Source organism: Trichoderma camerunense (assembly GCF_050948025.1).
Source record: "Trichoderma camerunense strain CBS 138272 chromosome Unknown V8C40scaffold_13, whole genome shotgun sequence".
Lineage (NCBI taxonomy): Eukaryota > Fungi > Ascomycota > Sordariomycetes > Hypocreales > Hypocreaceae > Trichoderma > Trichoderma camerunense.
Window position 1 is genome coordinate 924,339 of NW_028145357.1, and position 18,024 is coordinate 942,362.

General features: G+C 46.2%; 10 protein-coding genes across 10 annotated transcripts; 6 read left to right on the plus strand and 4 right to left on the minus strand.

The window, feature by feature from the left end:
* Positions 1–548: 548 nt before the first annotated feature.
* Positions 549–1,654, minus strand: V8C40DRAFT_276078 (Intradiol ring-cleavage dioxygenase; the record flags this gene model as incomplete). Its single annotated transcript, XM_083220797.1, has 3 exons — positions 549–822; positions 891–1,372; positions 1,448–1,654. The coding sequence occupies 3 exons, from the start codon at positions 1,652–1,654 to the stop codon at positions 549–551; spliced, it is 963 nt and encodes a 320-aa protein (XP_083071378.1).
* Positions 1,655–2,318: 664 nt separating this feature from the next.
* On the plus strand, positions 2,319–4,486 carry V8C40DRAFT_276079 (uncharacterized protein; the record flags this gene model as incomplete). The annotated part of the gene is made up of 4 exons (XM_083220798.1): positions 2,319–2,462; positions 2,518–3,505; positions 3,558–4,022; positions 4,074–4,486. 4 exons carry the CDS (start codon positions 2,319–2,321, stop codon positions 4,484–4,486), a joined length of 2,010 nt encoding a protein of 669 aa, XP_083071379.1.
* A 741-nt stretch (positions 4,487–5,227) lies between these two features.
* On the plus strand, positions 5,228–6,302 carry V8C40DRAFT_276080 (Alpha/Beta hydrolase protein; the record flags this gene model as incomplete). Its single annotated transcript, XM_083220799.1, has 3 exons — positions 5,228–5,257; positions 5,315–5,686; positions 5,745–6,302. 3 exons carry the CDS (start codon positions 5,228–5,230, stop codon positions 6,300–6,302), a joined length of 960 nt encoding a protein of 319 aa, XP_083071380.1.
* Positions 6,303–6,781: 479 nt separating this feature from the next.
* On the minus strand, positions 6,782–8,014 carry V8C40DRAFT_55049 (MBL fold metallo-hydrolase). The gene is made up of 3 exons (XM_083223114.1): positions 7,315–8,014; positions 7,214–7,259; positions 6,782–7,154 (listed from the first exon to the last, which is right to left on the minus strand). The coding sequence occupies exons 1-3, from the start codon at positions 7,839–7,841 to the stop codon at positions 6,822–6,824; spliced, it is 906 nt and encodes a 301-aa protein (XP_083071381.1). The 5' UTR covers positions 7,842–8,014; the 3' UTR covers positions 6,782–6,821.
* Positions 8,015–8,354: 340 nt separating this feature from the next.
* Positions 8,355–9,834, plus strand: V8C40DRAFT_280901 (putative 3-hydroxyacyl-CoA dehydrogenase; the record flags this gene model as incomplete). The annotated part of the gene is made up of 3 exons (XM_083221485.1): positions 8,355–8,421; positions 8,514–9,304; positions 9,372–9,834. The coding sequence occupies 3 exons, from the start codon at positions 8,355–8,357 to the stop codon at positions 9,402–9,404; spliced, it is 891 nt and encodes a 296-aa protein (XP_083071382.1). The 3' UTR covers positions 9,405–9,834.
* Positions 9,521–10,871, minus strand: V8C40DRAFT_267903 (uncharacterized protein; the record flags this gene model as incomplete). Its single annotated transcript, XM_083219911.1, has 6 exons — positions 9,521–9,783; positions 9,879–10,173; positions 10,271–10,352; positions 10,421–10,632; positions 10,697–10,767; positions 10,838–10,871. 6 exons carry the CDS (start codon positions 10,869–10,871, stop codon positions 9,521–9,523), a joined length of 957 nt encoding a protein of 318 aa, XP_083071383.1.
* Positions 10,872–11,488: 617 nt separating this feature from the next.
* On the plus strand, positions 11,489–14,034 carry V8C40DRAFT_250510 (uncharacterized protein). Its single transcript, XM_083216994.1, has 2 exons — positions 11,489–11,982; positions 12,038–14,034. The coding sequence occupies exons 1-2, from the start codon at positions 11,647–11,649 to the stop codon at positions 13,841–13,843; spliced, it is 2,142 nt and encodes a 713-aa protein (XP_083071384.1). The 5' UTR covers positions 11,489–11,646; the 3' UTR covers positions 13,844–14,034.
* A 410-nt stretch (positions 14,035–14,444) lies between these two features.
* Positions 14,445–14,990, plus strand: V8C40DRAFT_267905 (alpha/beta fold hydrolase; the record flags this gene model as incomplete). The annotated part of the gene is made up of 1 exon (XM_083219912.1): positions 14,445–14,990. The coding sequence occupies one exon, from the start codon at positions 14,445–14,447 to the stop codon at positions 14,988–14,990; it is 546 nt and encodes a 181-aa protein (XP_083071385.1).
* Positions 14,991–15,351: 361 nt separating this feature from the next.
* Positions 15,352–16,715, plus strand: V8C40DRAFT_267906 (Six-hairpin glycosidase-like protein; the record flags this gene model as incomplete). The annotated part of the gene is made up of 4 exons (XM_083219913.1): positions 15,352–15,680; positions 15,741–15,826; positions 15,882–16,552; positions 16,611–16,715. The coding sequence occupies 4 exons, from the start codon at positions 15,352–15,354 to the stop codon at positions 16,713–16,715; spliced, it is 1,191 nt and encodes a 396-aa protein (XP_083071386.1).
* A 329-nt stretch (positions 16,716–17,044) lies between these two features.
* Positions 17,045–17,824, minus strand: V8C40DRAFT_280912 (SDR family NAD(P)-dependent oxidoreductase; the record flags this gene model as incomplete). Its single annotated transcript, XM_083221486.1, has 1 exon — positions 17,045–17,824. The coding sequence occupies one exon, from the start codon at positions 17,822–17,824 to the stop codon at positions 17,045–17,047; it is 780 nt and encodes a 259-aa protein (XP_083071387.1).
* Between the last annotated feature and the right edge of the window lie 200 nt (positions 17,825–18,024).

Consider the following 18,024-nt stretch of genomic DNA (forward strand, 5'->3'; position numbering starts at 1 on the left):
CCCGCGAAATCTAAGTCACTGAATGGCTCTTTTTTTACGAAGTCAGGAAAGAATGAATCCAGAGCAATTAAAGCAATTTATAACCTTCACTGGGCCTCTTTGCATGCTCAGGGTTGCTAGATGACATCACATAGCCAGATTCCTCATGCGCATGATTTGACCAATACCGAGAACCGGGCCGAGAACATTTCATTTGCCGCGGGTCCTCGCCTACCCACGGAAGCAGGATCCGTAATACTGGACACCATGAGGGCTGAGGTGGAAGAGGGGTTCCCAAAGCTCAAGTCATCTAATTTCCTCTTATTGTCTGGCAGCGTCAGGGCGTTTCTAGGGAGACAGGAGCGGCTGTTACAGAAAAGCTGAAATGACTCAAGCCTGACTACATGTAATTTCATCTTGAGAACTAAATTGAGATATGTCTTCGATTAAACTACTATTTTCCTCTACTCTAAGCATTATTGTCGAAGTACATCTTATAAGTGCAGCCAATTGAAGATTGAAGGGCTCTGTTCGATGCTGTCAGCCTTTTAGCTACAATCTATCCTCTCTTAATCTATATCCGGTACAGGCAGACCGTTTATGTACTGCATTTGCTTCCCCTGAACCTTCATCGCTGCCTCTGCGTTTTGGTATCGCATATCAATTGCCTCCTGCTTTGTAACAAGAACAAATTCATATTTCAACAATGCACACCCGACATCGACACCATACTGTTCAGCCGTTTCTTTGTCCTGTACTGTCTTCAACTCCACCACAAGCGTACTCTTAACACCAAAAACTGCATCTGATGTTTCATATGGATCATTTTTTAAGTATAAAGCACTGCATGCAATAGTTAATTGGGAACTTTACAACAGCGTAGAGCGGATGTAGCAGCACTATACACGTACGTGACGAGAGGATCATAAATCGGATGGTCAAACATAAAGTGCATGTGACTTGGCCGGTAACAATGTCGATTGAGGGTTCCAAGAAGTTTTCCAACCGGTCCATCACTTGGAATCGGATATGGGACCGGGACAATGCCTTTGAACCAGAAATTCCCGTCCTTGTCGCTCGTAAGAACAGCTCGTCCGTTAGGGCCGTCATGATCTGCGTATTGAACATCATAAAATCCCTTGGAGTCAGTCTCCCAAACATCAATTCTGGCATTCTCGATTGGCTGCCCTGCCAAGTTGCGAACTTGGCAGATGACAAGAAGCGGGCTTCCCTGAGGATCAGTCGAGATGTTGGCACCATTGGTAGCATACTCCGCTTCGTGAGTGTGGAATGGTCCTAATACTGTCCCTTCTGTCGAGCCTTTTGGCTTGGGGTGGTCAATCGCATCAACAAGCAATGAAACTCCGAGGACATCCGAGAGTAAAATGAATTCCTTGCATAGACACGTGTTAGTCATGATTGATGGGATTGAGCGAAATGTATCAGCACCTATCCGTGATACGCTTACCTGACGTGTATCAGTACATTTTTGACCAACTTTAGTGAGGAACTCTATTGCAGCCATCCACTCTTCCGTACTGAGTCTCGTTTCCCGTACTAAATCATGGAGATGAACAACAAGTCTTTCAAAAAGATACCTAACCCGTCTATCGGAACAGCCAGAATTCACGATTTGAACATTCTCTGTGATGTTTTCAGTGTTGAGGTCCAACATTTTGACCATTGTATTGAGCGTTTTGTGAGCCGACATGTTGATGATGGTAGATAATAGAAAGCAGAAAGTAATTGTTTGACTTAATTTGGTGGACTCTCCAGTTGAGGTTGCGTAAAAAATGAATGAAGAAGCGTAGCAAACGAATTTAGAAGCGGATTTCCTTCAAATGTCTATAAAGCATAGTACAAGGCTACAAACACTTGATACTATGCTATATGCCGGGTAGCCCACTTTCCCCTTGCCCGCTTATTCAAGACACCAGCTCAGCACCACCCTAGACAGCTTTTCGCTTAGCGGTACAGTAAACGGATCTGGGAGTTCAGCGGACCGATGAGGTGTGGGGCGGATGCGTTCCGGATGGTTCTGGTGTTCTTTCCGACCCGTGTCCGAGCCATTGCTGTCATGCAGTCCGATCCGATTAGTCTGAGAAAGCCAAGTTCGTCACTGAGGGATGTCCGTTTAACAGCCAGCCGTGAGAACGCTAAAGCCAGACAATGCCAAAAGCCGCCAAAGGACACTTCCACGTCTGGCAACATACTCAAGGGACACACATTTATTCCTTCGGTATTATACAAGACGCCCTGCTAGCCTTGAAACATCCTACAAAAGGCAAAGCGAAGTATCCGTCGATTTTAATACCCTAATCGCTCAAACGTCAGCAAAAATGCCCGTCTTTCAAGAAACCTCCTACAATGATCGCGACCTTCGAGTAAATCCAACAAAGGAACCGCCTTTGCCAAGGCTGACTTCACAGCCGCCATTGCCTACCGGTGGTGAAGATGAAAAATATGAAGTCATCATAATTGGTGTAAGTCAGGGTTCACCCAAATTTTGTGCAGGTCAATTGATAAGATAATGTCAAGGCCGGCCCTGCGGGAATGATGTGCACATTGATGCTTGCTCGTTACGGACTTGGAGATACCATTGTATGCTACGATGCCAAGCCTGGAACGCTGAAAGGTGGCCAGGCCGATGGTCTTCAGCCTCGCACGTTGGAAGTACTGAAAAGCCTGGACGTTGTTGATGAGATCCTCAACCATGGATGCCATATGTCTGAGGTCGCTTTTTGGAACCCCAAAAGAAACACATCGCCAGATGATGCTCCCGGAATTGAGCGTACATCTTTTGCACCAGACGTGGAGGTGGCAGCGAGATATAACCATGAGGTTACCATACACCAGGGCCGGATCGAACGGATCCTCGAAAGCAATCTCAGCCACTATGCACCGGACTGCATTCATAGAAACGCCCGATTCATTGACTTTCAGATGGACGAAGTAGTCGATACTGAGTTTCCTGTCAAGGTGGAGATTGAGCTTGAAGATGTTGTTGGCGCCAAGACACGCAAGGCTGTACGCGCCAAATATCTTGTTGGTGCTGACGGTGCACATTCCGTAGTTCGACAGCGGATGGGACTAGATCTTGTTGGTGAAACAACGGACCACATCTGGGGTGTTGTTGACTTCGTGGTGGAGACAGATTTCCCAGATATACGGAAGCGCTGCGCTATTCACTCCGATGCTGGTTCAGTCATGATCATCCCTCGTGAGCGTATTCAAGGTGGGGGGTATTTGACACGTCTCTATGTACAGACAACAGAAGAAGTCTCTGTTGAAGGCTTAGACCAAAATGATGAGGGAGAAAAGCAAATGTCGAAAATGCGGAGAGGAAGGATCACTCTTGATTCTATTCTGAAACAAGCTCAGCGTGTCTTTGAGCCCTATGAAATAGGTGTCAAGGATGGAACTCAGGTTGATTGGTGGGCTGCATACCAGATTGGACAGCGCATGACACCCAAGTTCTCTCTCAAGGATAGCAACGGTCAACTCAGAATATTTATTGTTGGGGACGGTAAGTAGAGCTACGTTTTGACTCGGGTGTTTCAGTAGCTGATATTGAAAAGCTTGTCATACGCATAGCCCCAAGGCTGGCCAAGGTATGAACGTTTCCATGATGGATTCCTACAACCTTTCTTGGAAGTTGGCCCATGAAATTCATGGGCTAAGTCCCAAAACAGCTGGCCCAACCATCCTCTCCACATATGAGGACGAGCGACTCGAGATTGCAAAAATGCTTATTGAGTTTGACACCAACTTCTCATCCATGTTTTCAGGAAAAGTCAACTCTGATAAAAACGTCGAGGGACTGACGCATGATCAATTTCTAAAGGTCTTCAGAGACGGTAATGGCTTTACCAGTGGGTGTGGCATTGAATACTCGCCGGGAATTCTTGTTAAGCACCCTGCTCCTGAAGATTACCCAATCCATGGGGACAACTATCTCAACGGGGTCCTGAGACCCGGCCGACGGTTACTCGATTCAGTGGTGTTGCGATATGCAGATGCTAACAGGCGACATCTGCAAGATGGTGCGAAACTGAGTAACCCATGCATTGGGATGTCATCGCTGACAGCTGTAGATTTTCCCTCCAATGGGCGATTTAGGATCCTTTTATTCACAGCATTCGATCTTTGTGAGAAAGACGGCAGTTCATCTCGGGCTGTAAATCAGATTTGTCAAGATTTAATGCCCGTGTTTCCATCCTCCACTATCGAACTAGTCGTGCTCCATCCTTTCTCAGAAAGAAAGTTTGAATGGGGGGATATTCAGCCATCGATCAAGAAGTATGCGGAAATGAAATTCCACGGCCCAGCGGATGAAGGGTTATACGCCACGTACGGAGTTAATGATCGTGCGGGTGCCGCTGCCGTCATTCGACCAGACGGCTATGTTGGCATGGTCACATCACTTCAAGGGATTTCTCAGGTGGAAGAATACTTGATTCGTTGCTTAGTTAAAGTTGAGCATGATCAACTGTCTCCTCAGGTATGAATAAGACAACTAATACGTTGGCCGTAATACATATATCGATCTCCGTGCACTCTCCGAAGTAAAAAGGGGCTCTTGCAATACTGGGAAACTTGTACGTTAGGGCAAATCAAAGCATATATGAGCACAGTTCTAATAGCGATACGGCTCAAATAACACTCAACAGTACGAAAAGCTGTTATACGGGCCACCTATAAGGGCTCTGAATATCATTCCATATGATTGCTTGTGTACAATCATGCGGTATGCAGACCTCCCTGAAATGGTGATCATCGTAGCATGCTAGTCACCAGCCCTGTCTACAGTTGCTTCCGAACCTCGGACCAGAGACCTGTCGTGTGGTTCCCAGTCTCGATCCGGGGGTTTTTACATAGCTATTACACTGCTCCACTTCCCTAGGCGAGATTTCTAATCGGCTCTGTTCGGATACGGGCTTGTTCAGTGGGTACGCGATACTATACATACTGAGCTTCGGTTTCCGGGGTTATGGCTCATATATATGTGCAGGGTTGTATACAAAGGCGACCGGAATTCCCGATAATATCTTTCCTAGTTGGATATTCTATAGTACAGCTTTCATTGGCGTTGTGCGTCAGTCCATTGAGCTTACAACCCTCATGCGTGGGTTATAGAATCTACTTTCTGTATTCCTTCTCTCCTGTTTCTTTCTCCTTGTTCTTGAGTATAACCTACAGATAAGCTGCATTCCGTCTAGACGTATTTCGGCTTCTGAAACCGTTCAGAATGAGCGACTACTCAGAGTCATGGCTCAAGGCACGTCGATGTTAATGCATATACTTACCAATGAAAGGAGGTGCCTAACAAATCCAGTTCGAGGAACACCTAGGCGTTCGACCAGTTCTCAACGGTACTGCTGATGAAATGCGCGCCATGCAAGAGGAGATGATGACAGCACTTGCAGCACAATATCCCCCCATCCCTGATTCTATTAAGACCTACGAGGGCGTACATGATTCTTTCAACTATCGTATCTTTTGCCCGGCTGCCGCCAAAAGCGACAAATTCCCCGTTGGAGTATACTATCACCCCGGGGGTCTTGTCATTGGACCGTCCATGGCAGATGACTATTTTTGCGCCACTGTTGCAAGCAGCAAAATCATCATCATCTCCATAATGTATAGATTATCACCAGAACACAAGGCACCAGCACACCTTGAAGATGCGCTCAATGGGTTTGAATGGGTAAGACTTATGTCACAAATAAGCAGAGCTGAAACTGATATAGCTAATACGAACGCAGGCGTATAACAACGCTGCTAAATTCGGAGGTGATTCAACCAGAATATACGCCATAGGCGTCTCGGCCGGAGCTGGACTTGCCTTTTCCGTCACTCGCAAGGTACTTTTGGGTCAGACTTCACTGCGACCTGATACGGTCAAAGGCATTGCTATCTTCTGTCCCGTTGCGTTGCACCCCGACCACATCCCGAAATATTACAAGTCAACTCATACATCTTACGCCGAGATGGAGAAGAATGCGCCACTTTTGAACGCATCAACGATGCGTCTATTCTTCGACCTTGCAGGAAATAATGCTGAATATGAGGACTACTTTCCAATTCGAGATTCGAACATCTTGGGGCGATTACCACCCGTGTATGTATGTACCAGCGAATTGGATCCGGTGAGAGATGATGGAAAGGTGTTGGTGGCAACCTTGAAGGATGCAAGGATTCCCGTCAAGTCTGACCATTATCTTGGCCTACCACATTGCTTCTGGATAGTTCCTTCTTTACCCGAGACTGAGACATTTTATAAAAATGCCATTAATGGAATGCAATGGGTTATTGGGATGTAGCTACTAACTCCTCAAGTGTTCTGCGATTATTGTGAGATAGAATTAAAAGGAAGCTTAAAAAAGGGAAATACCTTAAAGGTTTGGACATAACAACATTGAACGTTAGCTATGGGTTAGCTAGGAGGTGGGCTTAGCAGAATTCGAATTGATTGGTTCTTCAACACTGAGTGTGTTTCGGCGATTCAGCTCCGATATAATGTAGCGTATGTACCGTCCCATGCTTTTCTAGAGAGGCCAAGATATAGTTGCAGTTAAGGCAAGCATTCAGTTAATGCCGCAATGCAAACTCTGCTTAGTTAGTGAATATGATATTAATGGTAAGTCTTTACAGTTACAACTCTATCTTTATCCTGGAATAATGTGTCCTACCTTATCTTTGAAAAGGAAACGACGCCAATTGCGAGCGAATCCATAATCACGGAGAAGCTTGTACCCAGAAGATAATGGAAAATTTATGAACAAAGTGCATTGCCAGTGTAATTGCAACTAAATAACCGATAAGTCTCAATGAGCTTTGGACTACAAAACGTATCCTTCTAAAGTCTTTTTCGTCCTTTTCTCAACCGCATGATGGCGATTTTCTTCCCATATCTCCCCTCCTTCGCCAAACTGATTGCTCAAGTGACCCAAAAAGAAATCCAAATTTTTCACAGCCTGTGGGAAGGCAATTGCGAACGTACTATAGATGTGCTCCACGGTCGGCTTCGTAGCAGCCTGAGAAATCTCGTCTTCGAAAAGCGCCAGGTACTTACGATTGTGCTCCAGGTCGGCGGCAGTATCAAGTGACCATCCATCTTGGAGATGACCAACGATGATCTTGGTAGGCTTAAGCGACTCAATCAATTCAATGACCTGCGGAACTCACGTTGTAAGTAACCTCCCCAGAAAGCCTTAATACATGGAGTTTTTACCGATTGCCACGCATGGAGAATTTCTGGTGTCTCAATTTCTTCTGCCCTGCCCGGTATCTATAAGTACATGGTATGGCGGGTGTTCAATTAGGCACTCTTACCAGAGATGTGTGCTTCTCCCATACAACGCGTCACCGGTGATAACGGTCCTCTCCGTTGGCAGCCAGAAAAGCGTGTGGTCCACTGCGTCACCTTGTACTGGCCCCAGAAGCATAATTGGGCTTTCTGGATCTTTGTCGAGGATGATAAAGCTGTACGGGTAGGGATCAGGTTTCCTTGGCACCTCTGGAATCTCGTCTCTGCCAAAGATGGTCGGCCAATATTTAACCTTCTCATTGTATTCCCTGTCAATTCCGGCTCTAACATAAGGTGCGGCATAAAACTTCGCAGATGGAAATGCCTCTAGGATAGGATTGGCACTGAAGTAATGGTCCGGGTGGTGGTGCGTAACAAAGACGGCCTGTAAAGCATTCAGGGTTTTGTCCTTAATGAATTGAACAACGCGAACGGCATCCGAGACCAAGAATGGCGGGTCAATCAGCATAGCAGATTTTGTCCCAACAATGAGTGTCGTAACACTTGATAGGCCCTTTTCAGATGAGGATATATGATATGTTTGAAGTGGCATGGTGGTTGAGGTTACAAGGAGGTTGTAGCTGTGTTTATGCGTTCGGCCAGATGCTAGTTACCAATTGTTCGAGAAATATTCACTGCAATTTAGACAACAATGCCAGTCTGGTAAGCTATATACCCAATAGTGAAGCCTTATTTTGCCAGATACGCGACGAATTTGGTGCATTGGGTGGCAGAAAGTGAATAGCGGGGAAGGGTTCCATCCGGAAGGGGTCTGGTGCGACGGAACGAGACCTTCAGTAAGTCTGGGGATTCTCTTTGCTATTGGGAGTCGGTCCTGTCGGAAGCTGGAAACTAAAACGCACAAAGTGCATCTTCCGGCCCACCTCTGCCAACGGAAGCGGGAAATTGTGAGAGAAGATTTGCTTTCCGCCTAAGCCTGTAGTCGCACATATATAGACGGTTCAAATAGCTTCTGAATCGGAAGATATATTATTTTTTGATTGTTAATCCATTCTTACTATGTGAATTCGACATTCAGTGATCAAATTCTGTAGTTCTTAAAGCAATGTCAGCTTTCTTGCTCGACCGTCAGAAGCTCCCGCAGCTCAAAGACAAAGTCGTTGTACTTACAGGTAGATCCATGTACCAACTCCTGCGAAAAGAGAAGGGAAACGAATAAGACTTTTTTTTACTAACATCCTTACTGGCGGCGCCAACGGTATAGGTGCGGAAACAGTGAAGCTGCTTAGCTCCCATGGAGCAAAAGTGGTCTTCGGTGATGTTGACACAGAACAAGGGATGGTCCTCGCAAGCTCTCTATCTCCGAACGTCTGCTTTGTTCAGACCGATGTAACGTCATATTCATCGGTTCTGCAGTTATTTCAAAAAGCTTTTGAGCTTTATCAACGTGTTGACATCGCCGTGTCAAATGCTGGGCTTGGGGAAAGACCGGAGTGGTTCGAGCCGTCCATGAACCTCGTCAGCGTGCAGAAGGAGCCAAATACAATCACCCTTGATGTTAACTTGAGAGGCTCCTTATTTGTGGCTCGAGTGGCATCTGTATATTTACGCCAAAATGCCAAAAGAGAAGATAATAAGTCGCTGATACTTCTTTCGTCAGTAGCCGGATTTGAAGAGAGTCCAGGCATCTTTGTGTACCAGGCGGCCAAGCATGGTATTATAGGTTTAATGCGAAGTCTGAGGAAATACTCGTCTACTGCCTATGACGAGGCAAACATTCGAGTAAATTGCGTTTGTCCGTGGGCAACGAAGACAGCCATGATCCAAGAACTCCAGGATGCGTGGGAAAAGGAAGGCCTCCCACTAAACACCTGCATTGACGTGGCCGAAGTTGTCGCGGCCATTGCGCTGGAAGAAAATTTAAATGGAGAGAGTGTTTATGTGGAAGGTGGAAACTCATGGCTCTTTGAGGAGAATCTCCGGCGCCTTCAACCTCAATGGCTCGGTGAATCAGCTTTCCAAAATTTAATAAAAGGACAAGCTTATCTAGCCACGGTATGATACAAAGTTACACTCGGTTTTAAGCAATCCAGCCCCTTCATAATGGCTAACACATTTGTAGGGTTTAAAGTGGAATATATCCAAGGAAGTCTAGTTTCAAATATCTGTGACAAGCCGGTCTCCGACATGTCAATACTGAGAAGAATTCCCTAAGGGAGAAACTATGTGCTAAGTGTATATTGGCGGATAGGTCGGATTATTCGGCCCATATCATGGTTGTCCTTCCCACACCTCTGCTAGGAACTCTGTAGCTTTAATAAACTGAAAATCAGGAAAGAGCCGATTCATCTCGTCTGACGAATCCCATGCCCCCTTGGTACTACTCAGAAGGATACCAATAGATACAGCTTTGTGCATATCTATCGAATCGGCGTTAAAGGCGGCATGATGAGTGGCTTCAATATTCCAAACAGTTTTTAGCTCACCAGCCTCTAGATCTTCAATCTTTGCTTTTTCGATTGCGAAAGGGTGTCCTGTAATAGATAATTTGAAAAGTTCAGTCAACAATGCTTCAGACTTAGAATCATTCATTTTCTTTTGGCAACAATTATGCTTCTATTGTTCTTACCTCTCACGGACTCTCCGATGTCCAAAATTTGTGCGAACGTCAACCTGTTGCCTCTGATCCCTCCAATAATCGGCCATCTGCCTCCTTCGTAGTCAACTGCACGGGCAACAATAGCTGCAAAATCTTTGACTGAAGTGAAGTTTATAATGGCGTCCTCGTGGCCTTCAACAACGATACCACGCTTGTTCTGGAAGTCAAAGATGGTTTGCAACGGGTCAACATACTTGCTGGTTTTGTAGGGATAGGCTAAGTAGTCCAAAAACAGCCCAGGCTGGAATAAGGAATACTCAAGAACCTGTGAGCCACGCGAAAGTGGGTTAGCAATGTGGATGTGTACCTCGCTCACCAAACTCACAATTTCCAGCTATTGTACTTGCAGAAAGGTAACTTACGATCTCCGACTTGTTTATTTCTCTCAAATATTCCCGGATTACTTCTTTTTGCCCTGACCAGGACATATCCACAGTGTCTTTGCTGTGATTCAGTCATTAGCCGGTCAAAGGAAGCCGCAATGGCCATGGTGCTACTAAATGGCTATTTACCTTCCATACTCGCTTGGCGAAAAACGTTTGACACCAGCTTCAATGGCTGCATCGATGAGGTTCTTCTGCACTTTTTGTTCGGAATCTCCCAGCGTCTGGATGAACGACAAGAGAGTGTGAACACCGTTAAGTGCTCTGGTGAGGCTTTTCACATCATTGTAGTCGACAATCTGCCACTCGAGGGTCGATGTGAAAGTCTTAGGTGGCACAGCCTGTACATGGACATCAGCTTCCGCTACTTTCTTTCATTTGAGGCACGTGAACAATGTCTCATACACTTCTGCTCAATATGGTAATATCATGTTTTTTGGATTCAAGTAGAGCATCGATGACTTCTCGAGCGACCTCTGCATCATAACAACATGATGATTAGCAGTTGTATACCGCTGCGTCAAGCCAAGATGATGTTTTACTTACGCCCGGAACCACCAGCAATGGCGACTTTGACCATTTTGAACTCTGCGTTATGCAAAAGCGAAGAAATTTGTTTCGCTAATACAGCGAAAGGATAGAGATAAGAAAAAGCGATATAAAAGTTGAGCAACATGGAAAAAAGAAGTCATAACGTGGCGAGCCTACCTCGTGGAATATATATGTATTTGAATTGGGGTTACTAATAGTAACTTTTGACCGCGGAGGAGTACCCTACCGGCCTTTGTACCCAACGGGGGTTTCGGAGTCTTTAGTTGAATAACTAGTATAGATCTGCAGGTTGACTGGTGTTGGACCGCGGTGCATGCGGTAGATGAATCCTACCCTAGCTTGATCGATCCTCTGTCTATGATGAGAGCCTGCTGTGGAAAAATGCCAGTACTATTACGGAGAACATATTGAGCTGCAATTTGTACATTATTGTACTGAAGTTTTATCTGAATACTCTGTCTGACCGTAAAATGAGGCACTGTTTATCCACGCTCCCCTGATTTCCACGTAATTAATCCTCGATTCTACCAAGATCTTGTATGATTTTAGATCTCGGCGCGGCCCAATGGAGTGATTACGTAACAATCATTGTTCCATGGAAAGTATTGATCTACAGAGGACCATACTTCCGAGTCTTACACCGCCGCGGCGGAGACTTTAACGTCTTTCTCAAACCGAGTTCAAAAGAAGAAATTGACACTTCCAGGAAAACTATATGGAAGGCATTATCAACGTCGTTCTATCCAATTCTCAAGGAAGGGGATTATTGTGAAGTTCGTGGCTGGAGTCGTTATCGACGGAAGATGTCGGAACAGCAGAATCAACGCTGGCCATCCTCCGCGGCGGAAGACAAACAACATCCGCCCAAAAGGCGCAAGATCCGCAAGGGCACATTGAGCTGCTGGGAGTGCAAGCATCGTAAGACAAGGTGCTCCTATGCAGTAGCGTCAAACAAGAAATGTGATGGATGTAGGAGCCGACGGACAAAGTGCATCAGTCAAGAGTTTCGGGACGAGGCGGACGACAGAGTCGATCATGAGGAATCTCCGACAGTACAGTTGACCAGGCACAGCGACAATACTGGATCCAATGCATCACTCCAGTATCAACCCGATCAGGAGAGGATTACTTTGCCAGCGGTACGTTCCTTAAATGCCCCGATCGCCATCTTACTTTGCTAATGGCGAGGGAAAGAGATTTCCGGGGAGAGATGATCACACTTCGAAGTCCAACTCAAAGTCGCATTTATCCGTTAATGCGGCAATTTCGAATATTGGACCAGAAGCACAGTTAACAAACAGACTTGACGAGATATCCGGCATCCTCTTGAGGAAATGGCCTGACCAGCATGATCTCGACCTGATATTGAGCATTCCAGTCGATATTTCGATCTTATTCCACGGAGTTATATACAAGCCGTACTCTACATTCTATTCCAAACACATGGAATCTCCAAAAGAGATGCTTCAATTGCCTCCGCAGGGTGCCAAGGCTCATCCTGTGCTCATAGCCAGAAGACTCTTGTTATTGGCAACATACCTTCAGGGCATTCCGCCCTCTTCAGCCAGCAAGCTTGATGGTTTGAGCTCAGACTACCGTGCCATCATGTGTTGCCTCGTCGATGTGGTCTCTAAGCTAGTGACGAGCAATGATGAACTTGCCAACTCACTCGAGGGCATAGAATGCATCATGACCGAGTCAATGTACCTCAATAACTCTGGGAACCTCCGGCGCGCTTGGATGACGAATCGCAGAGCTATGCTCACGGCTCAATTGCTAGGGCTACATACGGGAACAGGCGGGCCGGTAAACATAACACTAGAGCCAAAAAGGCGGGACCGGATTGATCCTGATTATATGTGGTTCCGCATCGTCCTCTCGGATCGCGCTCTGTCGTTAATATTGGGGCTTCCCCAGGGCTCCTCGCTCGACGACAGCTTTGCTTCTCCGAATGCCTTAGAGTCATGCATGGCTCTGGAGCGCATAGAGCGTATCCAGGCAGTTGCTGCCGGGCTTATACTGCGTCGTAACGGTGCCGAGGCGAGTGAACTGTCCGAAACTTACAAGATTGACAAGATGCTCCAGGACGCCGCAGCCCTGATGTCGCCACAGTGGTTTGTAACGATACATAACACTGCTTTCGTTCCCGACAATGAAGTAAAGATATTCGAAGATTCGATCCGCCTCATGCATCAGTTTACGCATCACAACCTCTTACTACAATTACATCTACCATTCATGTTACAACCTTCTTCGGCAGACGGTCCGAATCATGATTACAGCAAGATGACTGCTAGCGCCGCAAGCCGCACCATCATCTCTGATTTCGTGGCCTTCCACAATTCCAATCCTCTTCCGTATTATTGCCGGATGATTGATTTTGTAGTTTTCATTGCCAGCGTGACGCTGTGCATCGCGCATATTGATGCCCGGCATCAGCATCAAACCAGCAGTGATAACAACTGCGTCGGAAGAGGCAGCTTCACTGCTCTGGATTCACTGCGTCATCAGCGACTGAGGGATCGAGGACTGCTTGACTATATTCTAGAGATCATGGAGATGAAAGCGCGAACCAATCACGATATCGTAGCTCAGAAGATCTCTGCGATCATTCAACCCCTCCTCGCGGCTGAGAGCGATTCCGATAACGGGCGATACTACCTAGCCACTGCATCTCGGTCGGTTCATCAAAGAGCTTATAGCCAGAAATCACAACCTCAGAGCTTGGGCGAAACTGGCGAGACTCCTAATAAGTTGCTAATCTATATTCCACATTTCGGCACCATCAATATCGAAGCACATCCAGAGGTTACCATTGGAGGAAATGCATCAATCTTAGGTGACAACGCCACATGTCCGAGTGCTGGGCATGAAGTTCTGCAGGACGCGGTGATAGAAGTGGATCATATAGGACCCAGCGATCTCGACTGGCAAGCAGTCCTCTCAACATATTCGAACGCATGTTTTGGGAGCGACGATTGGTGTAGTGCTGGGATATAAGCTATGCTGTGATTTTGCAATACCAAACCACCATAAGGCCGATACTCTTATAGGATTGCTTCTACTTGACTGTTTGTAGATAACAAGGTCATACTTTTTAATCTGTCTTTGGGATACCTTGCAAGAATGCCGTAGCAGCACGTATGCCCCGCGGCTAATTTCTTTTCCGTTACATCAGCAATGGACACCATCAAATCCTACTAGTGTTGGTTCCCAAAAGTTATATATTGTAGAGTTCACATAATAGAGATAAAACTGTGAACTTGTTACCAGTACATTTAGGTTGTGAATGCTTTTTTTAATATATTCATACGGAAGTAACTCGAAGGTTGCCTCAGAGCTGTCCGATAGGCAACGGAACATGGAAATGGGTGTAATGAAAAGAACATCATACCAGGACCTCAATATTGCATATTATACGAGCGGTTCTAGTCGAAAGGCACTTGTATTCATTCATGGCTGGAGCTGCAGCAGTGTTCTCTGGGAGGGCCAAGGGGCTCTCTCTCGTCAGCATCGAGCCATCTTCATAGATCTGCCCGGTCATGGCAAAAGCAGTGCACCTCAAACCGAGTACAGCCACGAGTTCTTTGCTCGAGCTATCATGGCAGTCCTCGAGAATGAAGATCTGACCCAGTGCGTTTTGGTCGCGCACAGTCTGGGTGGGCCTATTGCGACAATGCTGCTTCGTCTTTACCCATCTACTGTGGCTAGTATTGTTTATGTGGACTCATTCTTCATCAATTCAGAAAACTATCTTCCTGAAGTTGATAGAAAGAAGTTGGCGGAGCGGCTTCGAGACGATGAATATTTTGAAGCGAAAATTGAAGGATTCGGGACCGATCGCACCACAGCGGAAGTGCGTGCTGCAATCCGTAGCACAATGCTAAAAACAAAGACACACGTTCGGGTCAATGCAATCACTACAAATTTTCTACCGCATGCGTGGCGGTGGGAAGATGTGTATGATATACCGGCCCTGCTTATCGCAACTCCAAGATTGGCAAAGATAGATCAACAATGGTTACACCACCTGCCGCAGTTAAAGATCTCAGTATGGGAAGGTCACGGCCACTTTCTGTTTATGGAAGATTGTGATAGATTTAACGCAGAGGTTCAGGAGTTCCTCGAAAAGCACTTGTTAGGGTAAAACTTGGACGTTCAATAAAGGCAGTGCGGCTGTTTGTCTCTGCGGAGTTTTGGTCTGCATACAGCTAGCTTAATACATACATAATGCAAATTTTTGAAGCTTTCCAAGGCCCCAGCCATGCGTGTGCGAAACCATGATTCGAAACTACATTTTGGCAGCGGATAAAAGCACTGCCTCCACAATTCTACGCTACGGATATGATTAATTCCATCTCCAGAGTCTGGCCGACTTCTTCTGGAAGATTAATGGCTGTCATCACCTAGTAGCTATTGCTTCGTATAATTATTCTAAAAAAAAATCCTTCTTGACCATCTTCACGGCTCAATGGATTTGTATTGACGCACAACGAAGCACGTAAATAATGACGTCTCATGGTACAGATACTGGCGGTGGGACGTCCCAGTCCAAGCCCTACTCCATCTGGATGGCTGAAAGTGTCATAGCAAGGGAACAGGGTCTCGCGTCACCAGATGGAGATTCGGGCCAGTGGCTTCGCATCGGCTTCTTTCAAACGGCACTTCTGGAAATTCTGAGCGCGAATGGGCTGGATGATATGGTAGAGCAAAGGGAACGAGTGTTGGATTACTTGGAGTGCGGCGCACGGAAGGCAGCAAGCCTAGTTCTCGATGCAAAGAGAAACGTGACCTTCTCCTTAGACCGCTTATCCTTAGGACGCGGACTCTCTTTCCAGTATGAGACATCAAGAATAATCAATAATCACAGACTGCAATCAACTGATTTCGGTAACAGGTATGAAAGATCAAAAGACGAGTTATATAAGAACGCCTTGGATGCCCTCAGAGAGTCAATTGACCTGCAGCCTAGGAATCACTTTGGTACGTACCATCGATCCCGCGTCGTACTTTCAAGCTGACAGGATCCAACGCGTAGGGGGCTTATGGTACTTTCATTATCCAGACTTGAGTTATCTGGATGGCATGTACATGCTTGTTCCTTTCATGCTTGACTATAGTGGTCGACGAGGCATCGACGAAGCCGACAACGCAGTATGTGAGATACTACAGCAGATTAATCTCCTATGGAAGCACTGTTTTCACGAACCGAGTGGGCTCTTTGTTCACGGTTATGACTCTTCTCAAAAGTATGAATGGTCACATAACAAAAACGGTGCAAGCCCGTTTGTATGGGGCCGCTCTCTTGCCTGGTTGACACTTGCGCTTCTAGCAGCACTTGAGTCTCCTACGATGTCCAAAGACAGCTCCAAATGGGAGGACTTGAAATCGAAATTTCAGTACTTGATTAAAAAGGTCGTGCATTGTCGTGATTCACAATCGAACGGCTGGTGGCAGCTCATGTGTAGCCCCGATCTGCCAGGCAACTATATTGAATCAAGCTGCTCTTCTATTTTCGTCTTTGTTATCCTTCGTGGGTCACGGTTGGGCTTTCTTGAAAGGCTTTTGCCCGACGATAACATTGAAAAGGCAGCATGCGAAGCTTACGATGCGATTGTGCGGAAGTTTGTTGTCAAGCGCGATGATGGAACTCTTGGGTTCAATGGAACTGTCGATGTCTGCAGTTTGAATTCTCCTGCGTCATATGATGTAAGGCTTCCTCCTTCTGCTTGACACCACAGTGGCCTCTTACTAATGAAAAGATCAGTATTACCTTAGTCGCCCCATTCAACAAGACAGTGTTCTTGGAACATCCGCATTTGTCCTTGCAAGCCTCGAAAGAGAACGCTATACTGGCCCGGCATTAGATTAGCTGTCGATTATATAAATATACTAGCAAAACCAGCCGTCTACAATTAGTTTGAGGAGCTGTCATACTGCAATAGACCTGAACAGTTAATAATGAAGATGGAAAATTTATACATGGAGATGATTTATACATAGACATGAACGGTTACTAGGGGCATTAAGAAACAGAGTCCGTCTCTATTAGAGTACTTGCTACCTGCTGAATATCCGATGTCAGAAACACTCTCTGTCATTGATTGAGAGTCTTTGATCTTTGACACTATTCTGCGCTCCTTGAAGCCAACGGCCAACCGCTATTTGTCCCTATCACTGTTCCAGTCACATTTGCATCTTTCATAGTGTATAAATAGGCCTCCTGCGCTGCGAATTAGCCTCTTTCTGAAAACGTTTGCAAAGGATATACTGTGGCCTTACTGCTACATCCTCAGCATACGCGAAGATTCCAGTCAAGGTGTCCTTAGCGATGTCCTTGCCTATCTCCTCTAATTCCGCTTCCGTCTTGTCACCCCACATTTCGGTCCTGGTAGCGAATGGATCGACTACGTTGACACGGGCCGGCTTCAAGTCAATAGCCAGAGCTTTAACGAGGCCGTGCATGGCAGAAGCATACGCAGTCGTAACAGCCCATCCAGGACGGGGCTTTTGCGTTAATGCCGCTCCGGTGAAGGTAATTGAGGATCGAGGACCAGGATTCAGGTATTGCGAGCCAACCTTGGTTACAATGAGGGGGGCAAAGAAACGGACTCTGCCAGCGTCGATGATTGCATCGAGACTCCAGTCCTGAATGCTGGGCAGATAAAGACTGTCTCCTGCTGTGAAGATAATATGGTCCACCTTTCCGTGTTTCTTGAACAGCTCATGAAGAGAATTCTCAAGGTTCGGAGAGAGCAGATTGCAGGCGCTGCCAGCTACTGAGCTTTTGGCATTTGGATAACGAGACTTCAGACGTTCTACTGCCTGGTCTACGCGGCTCTGCTGCGACGACGATATAATTGCATGACCGCCAAATTCGATAACACCTTCGGCCACGGCTAGCCCGACGCCTGACGACCCTCCGAAAATGAGTACGCGATGTCCGCGAAGTTTAGAAACATACTTCTCTTGAGCTAGCATCTCGAATGACGTGATGATGTAAAAGTGGTAGAGAAAATAGTTCTAGAGTTTTGGCTATTATGTGCTCGAGTTATCGAACAATTGCAATGATTCAGCGCTGTGAAGCAAGGAGGTATAAATATGGCTGAGATTTATCCGACAAGTTTGGTGAACAGCGGAGCGGTATCAAGGCGGAGAGTGCGATAATACCTGTTGAATGT